General features: G+C 42.7%; 1 protein-coding gene across 1 annotated transcript; it reads right to left on the bottom strand.

Annotated features, from left to right (window-relative positions):
* Window positions 1-5,221: 5,221 nt before the first annotated feature.
* On the bottom strand, window positions 5,222-7,163 carry LOC131140365 (putative transmembrane protein INAFM2). The gene has a single exon (XM_058090716.1). It carries the CDS (start codon window positions 6,812-6,814, stop codon window positions 6,206-6,208), a length of 609 nt encoding a protein of 202 aa, XP_057946699.1. The 5' UTR covers window positions 6,815-7,163; the 3' UTR covers window positions 5,222-6,205.
* Between the last annotated feature and the right edge of the window lie 1,328 nt (window positions 7,164-8,491).

Here is an 8,491-nt window from a genome sequence, read left to right on the forward strand (position 1 = left end):
AGTCTAGGGTGTACCCCGCCTCCAGCACCCCCTGCAACCCTTGTGAGGATAAGCAGTAGAAAATGAATGAATGAATGAAAGTATAGTTTCCCATGCAGAACACTTCAAGGTACATATAAATACACAGCAGTTTAAGGTTACTTTATTGAATACCCGTAGACAAGCTGACAGGATGTGGAAGTGATATCAACATGGAAACCATCTTCGCATTTTGCTGTGTGATATTTCTTACTTCAGTAATGTTTCTCACCTTCTTGTAACTTTCCTTGGCGTTCATTTTGGGTTATTTTTCAGCGGTGATGAGAAGAAAAACAAAGACTTTGTAAAATTGTAAAAAGGAAAAATTGTATTAGCAAGCTGAGAATATGGACCTTTTGTGATAAAAATACATGAAGAACACAGTTGAGATGAAATGAAAATAAAAAAATGTTAAAATAACACAAGACGTGCGCCATATTGTATGCAAAATTAGGTCTTCATGTCTGCTTTGCAATTCCAGCTGTGAATGAAGAAATTCCATGCGTAAGTCTGCTTACAACCTTTTGCCCGTTCCTACATGAGGTAGCAGGTGTAGCATAAATGTGGAGCACATTGCAGCATGGTCGCTTCACGCTTTTCCACCTCAGCCCACTGAGTCCACTTTCATGTTGGGTTTGATTAATTTCGGATGAGGTCTCTGCAGAGCTGCTGAATTGGAAAGCGCTCCCTTTTAGCCCTCCAGGTGGGACCTCCCATAGGTGCGACTATTTTAATTATCTCCTCTGGAGGCGGTCACCATAGCAGCCTTCTGTCTCTGGAGACACTACATTTTGGCCTGTCACTTGCTTCAAAGCATGCAGACGTTGTTTTCTCGACTTTGTTTCAAGATGAACTGTTCTCTTAAAACACACATTTGCATTGCACACTACTCCGGGTGCACTTTGGTGCAAAGGTAGCCAATCGCTTCCAGGGTATGACGCAATTCACTGCAGTGGGGGTGTTAATATAATGGAAATAAGTCCCGTAGGCTGTTTGAGGACTGAAGTGCAGTGTAGGATTATGTTAGTTGCACTCAGTACACAGCACAGTGAAACCTGCTGAGGGAAATAGTTCATACAAAGTCATTCATTCATTCATTTTCTACCGCTTTTCCTCATAAGGGTCGCAGGGGGTGCTGGAGCCTATCCCAGCTGTCTTTGTACACCCCGGACTGGTCGCCAGCTAATCACAGGGCACATATAGACAAACAACCATTCACACTCACATTCATACCTATGGACAATTTGGAGTCGCCAATTAACCTAGCATGTTTTTGGAATGTGGGAGGAAACCGGAGTACCCGGAGAAAACCCACGCATGCACAGGGAGAACATGCAAACTCCACACAGAGATGGCCGAGGATGGAATCGAACTCTTGTCCTCCTAGCTGTGAGGTCTGCGCGCTAACCACTCGACCACCGTGCCTCCCTCATACAAAGTCATTGAATAAAAATGTGGACACTCTTGAGGTGTTTCATTACAGGCTGACATGGATGTCGCTGAAGTGGATCCAAGTTCTGTGCTCAACCCAACAGAACCTCACAAAGACAGTCTGGCGGTCCCCCTGGAGCGTGTGCGTCAGGGGCGCCCGGCAGTAATACCGGGCCCCCGCCGGGCTGCTGTGTCGCCACATTTCTAGAACCTTAACTGACCCAACAAGAGCTTTACATAACTCCAACTCTGAAGGTTTGCAAATGTCTTGCTTCTTATTGTTGTATATACTGTACTATACTAGTGTAATATGTTCCACAGTGTGTACTTCATTATTTCTTGTTTACACCACATTGCGTAAGGTACGGGACCACTGTAGGGACGTAGGAGACAACTGCTAGCCTCTCCGTAGTACTTATTCTAAACAAAGTGGGGAAGACAGACAAAGTAAGAAGCCGAAACGTACCACTTCCACACGGAATGGGAGGAGAACTCTATTTAATTCTGTCATGTGAGACATGCCATGGCTGACTGATCTCTCATTACTGATGCCTAATGTCCAGAATACTACAATATTATTGTTTTACGAATAATAAGCCACATTTGATACTCACGTTGGGGAGTGGCCTCATTAATTTTCTTCCGTTTATCCTGGGGTGCTGGAGCCTATCCCAGCTGTCTTTAAAAAAGGTGTATACCGCCACCTACTGTACCACAGTATGTATCTATGGGCAATGAATGAGCCTCTCCAAAAAGTGGGGATTTATTCATTTTCTACCGCTTATCCTCACAAGTGTCGCGGGGGCTGCTGGAGCCTATCACAGCTGTCTTCGGCATACACCCTGGACTGGTCTCCAGCCAATCACAGGATTGCACATCACATATAGACAAACAACCATTCACACTCACATTCATACCTATGGACAATTTGGAGTCGCCAATTAACCTAGCATGTTTCTGGAAGGTGGGAGGAAACCGGAGTACCCGGAGAAAACCCGATGGCCGAAGGTGGAATTGAACCTGGGTCTTCTAGCTGTGAGGTCTGCGCGCTAACCACACGACCACCGTGCAGCCGGCCTTGTATTGTACCATATTTAAATACAAGAATTGGGACTTCATCTCATACATGTTGTTGCCAGAAAAGATCGATTTGTTGCACCATTTAATCTTGGACTTAATTCAGCATTTGTATCATTATTATTTCTGAAACGCCTTCCTGCTCATGCTTTTCTTCTCTGAATCTGTATTACATATTTTAGAGCCCACAATAGCATTACAACCCTCGTGTAATGGCCCTGCCAGCCTTGATTGTGCCAAACTATTCAGTTCAGTGTGTCCAGACTGTCCATGGCTGTGATTGCTTAACGGTAAATGATTTTTGTGACTCAATATTCATTGTTTTATTTCAAATCGAAATGGCGTATTTAAATTGGATCGCATATTTTCTGTTGTGGTGACACAGATTGTCACTTCTGTACAACAATCTTTTTGATTAAAAACATAACATTTGTCAAAGAAAGCTTCTTGTAATGCAAGGCCACATGCTGAGAAGAAATAACACAAAATCCTGGATGTCCTCCAAAGGTGTCCTTTGTTTACTGCGTTGTTTTCTTTGTTCAATGGCAAATTCCACTGATAGGATGTCACACAATGCTACACTATCACTATACAGTAAATTAGACTCCACCCTTCTAAACAGTAGCAGCTCAGTTCAGTCATTTTGAAATGTTTTCCATATCCCCGAGCCCTGATATGATGAACTCTTCCATTAATAGGTCAGCCATTCTCTCACGTATGACACAGAGCTGTGAGTGGCACTGCAAACACATCTATCTGTCGGGGGGTGCATGTTAATAAAAACTGTGCACGCAGTGTTGCATTTTTTTTCCCCCTGTTGTGTTGAATGAACTTCCTGTTTGGCAGAGCAAACACATACATCGGCTTCAACGACACGGTGTAACACTCAGGCGACGGCTGCTCTGTGGAATTGAAGTTGATATTTTTAGCTGGATAGTGCTTCTTGATGCTTGTCAACACCGGCACACGGAAAGCAAATGTCTCATTTTAACGGTTCTTTTTCAGAGAGATGGATCAAAAATAGCACCAAGCCAGCATTGTGTAATGTGTGCTTCTCTGCTTTGTACAGCGAGCGGCTCAGATCGATACACCTCCCTCACATGCTACTGACAAATAGCACGGGGTGGCTGCTCTTATTTCCACTTCATAGTTGGACACATGCGACTGTGTGAAGTGGTTCCAAGGAGAGATGCAGCAACACATCTGTGAAAAGAGCTGGAAGCCTTTGACTGTTGATTCTCATGAGAATCCTCTTAACAGCCATCGGATTTGAACCCCTCTCTGGCTTAAATACACAAAGCACCTTTAGATTTGTTCTTTCAGGAATGCTAGAATCAGTAAATATAATTACACTCCCAAAGTGCTACTTCCTGGTTTTCTACTGCAATTAATCTACTTGGCTTACATAGGTTTACTCGTTATTAGGTACTACAAGGCACTATTTAGAGTTGATACCGAATGGGTGACTGTACCGGATGCCAGTCAGTGTGGCTGTGCCAGTATGAGTTGGAAAACCTCACTCCCAGAACCTTACAAGCCGACTTAATAATGCCCTCAACTTTCATTCTGAAAAACATTGTTAAAGGGCCAGTACGCGAGTTTGGCTGAACCACACACTGGTTGCATTGGTTCCATGGTAAGTCAAAACCTAAAGACAATCTGTATCTGACCAACTACTTAGTATTTTGTGGCAAAATCAGGGATCCTCCAAATGCGGTTTGATGCTGCTGATTCCGATACCTATCATCCAGGACTGAAATCATCCAATACCGATCACATGGATCACAGGCTGTGAGTCATGAGCCTCAAAAACTCACCATACTCCATCACGTGTTTGTTCGCCATTAGTTTGACACTACATACACTGCAGGCCGCGACAGTACTAGCCACAGGTAATCGTCTTTTGTGATCGGCACTGATTTTTCACAGAAATGTGCCAATAATAATCGGAGCATCTAATTGAATAAATACATGAAATTATTTCCATCAAACCATAGAATTTAATCATTTTGGTTGTTTATTTGTATATTTGGGATATTCTTATACCTATTATATATAAGTTATCATTAATAACAATCCTCTAATTACATTTTTAAGTTCATCACCGCCAAAAAAGCACGCCTGGGCGCCGAGAAGGACAGTGTGGGGAGAACGCTACCCAAGACGTTAATTGTGGAAAGACACTACATACACTGCAGGCCACGACAGTACTAGCCACAGGTAATCGTCTTTTGTGAGCGGCACTGATTTTTCACGAAAATGGGACAATAATAATCAGAGCATCCCTGGTCAAAATGCATCTAATTGAATCAATACATGAAATTATTTCCATCAAACCATATAATTTCATAATTTTGGTTGTTTATTTGTATATTTGGGATATTCCTATACCTATTATATATAAGGTATCATTAATAAAAATCCTCTAATTACATTTTTAAGTTAATCACCGCCAAAAAAGCACGCCTGTGTGCACTGAGAAGAACAGTGGGAGGAGAACGCTACCCGAGACGTTAACCGAGACGTTAATTGTGGAAAGACACTACATACACTGTAGGCTGCGACAGTACTAGCCACAGGTAATTGTCTTTTGTGAGCGGCACTGATATTTCACGGAAATGTGCCAATAATAATTGGAGCATCCCTTGTCAAAATACATCTAATTGAATCAATACATGAAATTATTTCCATCAAACCATAGAATTTCATAATTTTGGTTGTTTATTTGTATATTTGGGATATTCTTACACCTATTATATATAAGGTATTGTTAATAAAAATCCTCTAATTACATTTTTAAGTTCATCACCGCCAAAAGAGCACGCCTGTGCACTGAGAAGAACAGTGGGAGGAGAACGCTACCCGAGACGTTAACCAAGACGTTAATTGTGGAAAGACACTACATACACTGTAGGCTGCGACAGTACTAGCCACAGGTAATTGTCTTTTGTGAGCGGCACTGATATTTCACAGAAATGTGCCAATAATAATCTGAGCATCCCTTGTCAAAATGAATCTAATTGAATCAATACATGAAATTATTTCCATCAAACCATAGAATTTGATCATTTTGGTTGTTTATTTGTATATTTGGGATATACTTATACCTATTATACATAAGGTATCATTAATAAAAATCCTCTAATTACATTTTTAAGTTCATCACGGCCAAAAAAAGGTGTCTGCCCGCTTCTATATTATGTACATAACCAATAGCACAATACTTTGACAGTAGTTATATGCACATACCTGAGCATAACTCAACAAAGCAAGTTCCTCTACTTGAAATCCAGGCTTGATCCATGAAAAGTAAATATAGCCTATATGTCAAAATGCAACAAGCCAGTGGCGAGCTCATGAATGGAAGTGAAGGGAAGGGAAGCATGTCCAAACCCAAAGTGACTCCCGTCCTATCTTTACCTGTGGCGTCTATCCATAGAGAGGGTCCTTGAAACAGTCCAACAGGGGTTTAAGGCATACAAACGGCCTAAAACTGAAAAAAAAGAACTAAAGAAAAACAGCATAGTTTGGTGGCCACCATGTTTATCGGTCATAGTAGCAGATCCAAAGTGGAGGTCAACGTTGACGAATGAGTGATGTGTTTTGTCCGACCAGCGGCTGTCTGCAAAATACAAGGCCTACTTGTTGGATTACTTTTCCAGGACTCTAAGAGGCCCGGTCAAGCAGCTCTCGTCCCGATGGGTCTCGGTGGCACAGTGGGTGCATCGGAAGCCACCCGGTCCGGATCATGTTCCTGTCCTTCTCCTGGCCTGGGGGCTTCCTGCTGAGCCTCCTCGTCTTCTTCTTCTTCTTCCTCCGCGTGGTGCCCCTCTCGCGTCTCTCTTTCCACAGTGCGCGATCTCTGCGTGGCACCGCGGGGCGATGCGTAAAGTCCATCCGCAACAGCGTCGCTCTCCTCGGTGTGATCCCACTGGAAAGCCCTGCTGTGCGGGGTCGAGCTCTGCCTCGCCGTGTGGTTGACGGACAGCTGCGTGGAGTTCCACTCGGTCACATTGTTAGCGGTGATGTTCGGCGGGGGAGCCGTGACCCCCTCCGGCGTCCCCGGCTTGCCCGACGATGCAGACGATGCGCTGGTGGGCTTCCAGATGAGGCTGTAGTAAATTGCCAGGATAATGGCCGCTAAGGACACGGACAGTACATAAGCAAAGACAGTGGCTAGTCTCACCCACTTCTTGTTAGTCTTCGCAGCCATCTTAGCCTTTTTGTCCCCTGTATAAGTAGCAGGTTTGCCCCGCTCCATATTGGGCATGAAGTCCCGTTCTCTCATATTGCCCCTGTTTTTTCCTCGATGCTCCACCACCCCCTCCGTTTTGAAGGCTTCTTCTAATCCACAATCCAAGAGAAGACAGGAAGCCTGCGTCCACGAAATACACCTTATTCAGCAGGATTGACTTGATGTCAAAATGAAATGCGCCCAGTGCATGCAGCAGTGCGTCTCATCATGACCAGCGAGCATCCACGGGCTGGACGCAACATCCGACAGTGTGCTAACCTGCCCACGACATGTCCACGGAGGTGCTGCTTGTATAGGCCCACTAGCAGTCCGCAAGATTGGATGTCATTTATTTAAAAAAGGATGAGGAGACCTTACGGCACACTGTCCTACCCAGCAAATGAAGTGGCTGGCTCAGCTAAAAATACAGACATGGGGTGGGGGGGTCGGGGGGGGACTCTTAAAGAAGCAGCTGCATGAGCAACGGCCAGGGAGGAAATGACTTACAACGTATAAAAGTGCTGAGAGCAATATTTAGGCCTAGATATATTATTTTTAATGATGCATTAATTAAACTCAACTACAGTAAGTACACCTCCATTTTTATTACAGTGTATACTTGAAATTAAACTAAATTTCAACTAAAAAAATGACAACACACAGCCAGTATTGTTTAGATCAGGGGTCTCAAACTCAATTTACTTGGGGGCCACTAGAGCTAGGGTCTGGGTGAGACTGGGCCGCATCAGGCTTTCCAAAAAAAAAAACAAAAAACGCATTTATTAAAACCAAAAAAAATTTAAAAACTAAGAACGCTTTGGTTCCAATTTTCTACAAGAAAAGCTCTAATAAAACATTCCACTGTTCTCAAATATCTTACTTTTTATTTTTCTACACAAAATAAGATGAAAAATAAATAAACAAATCAAGAATAAAGAAAATCAATCAATCAGTAATAAATAAATAAATATAATAATAATAATAATAATAATAAAACGGCAAATAATAAAAACTTACAAAACCACATATAGTTGGTGGGTAGACAAATTATTTTTTTCAGATCAAAATTAACAAAGCATTATTAGAGCCCTGTAGACATGACAAAACACGACTATAGTCACATTTATACTCTTTTTATTTACAACATATTGCGCAACTGCAGGGTCTTGAGACACATGCTAACTCGCAAACTAGAAAGCTAGCGACCTAAACAGTAGTCTTCAAGTTATTTCCTTTAAACTTAAATAGCCAAAAACTTACCACTTCCACATGGATAGGGAGGATAACTATTAACAGTTATTTAACCTTTAACGTGAACATTAATCAAACGTAATAATTTTTTCTGGGTACATGATACCATACAGCATCCACATCAAACTTGCGCGGGCCGCACTAACATTAAACTTTCATATCAAGGCGGGGGCCTCAAACTAGTGTCCTGTGTGCCACATTTGGCCCGTGGGCCGCGTGTTTGAGACCCCTGGTTTAGATTAAGGGTCTCATAGGGCTAAGACTGATACCAAGATTGGTTGCTAAGGAAACGGAAGGAGTGATACAATATGTCTCTACACCTGGACCCAACAGAGTATACCTGTGGGGTATCCTCAAAGTGTTCAACATACACCATCTCCACCAGTATACGAGTGGGAAAAAAATGATTCCTGTGCAGTGCTGTCGAATTCCATGCCCAAGAGGATTAAGGCAGTGAATTTGATTGTGTTTAGTCAGTTT

The sequence above is a fragment of the Doryrhamphus excisus genome, chromosome 13 (genome assembly GCF_030265055.1).
Source record: "Doryrhamphus excisus isolate RoL2022-K1 chromosome 13, RoL_Dexc_1.0, whole genome shotgun sequence".
In the NCBI taxonomy this organism is placed as follows: domain Eukaryota; kingdom Metazoa; phylum Chordata; class Actinopteri; order Syngnathiformes; family Syngnathidae; genus Doryrhamphus; species Doryrhamphus excisus.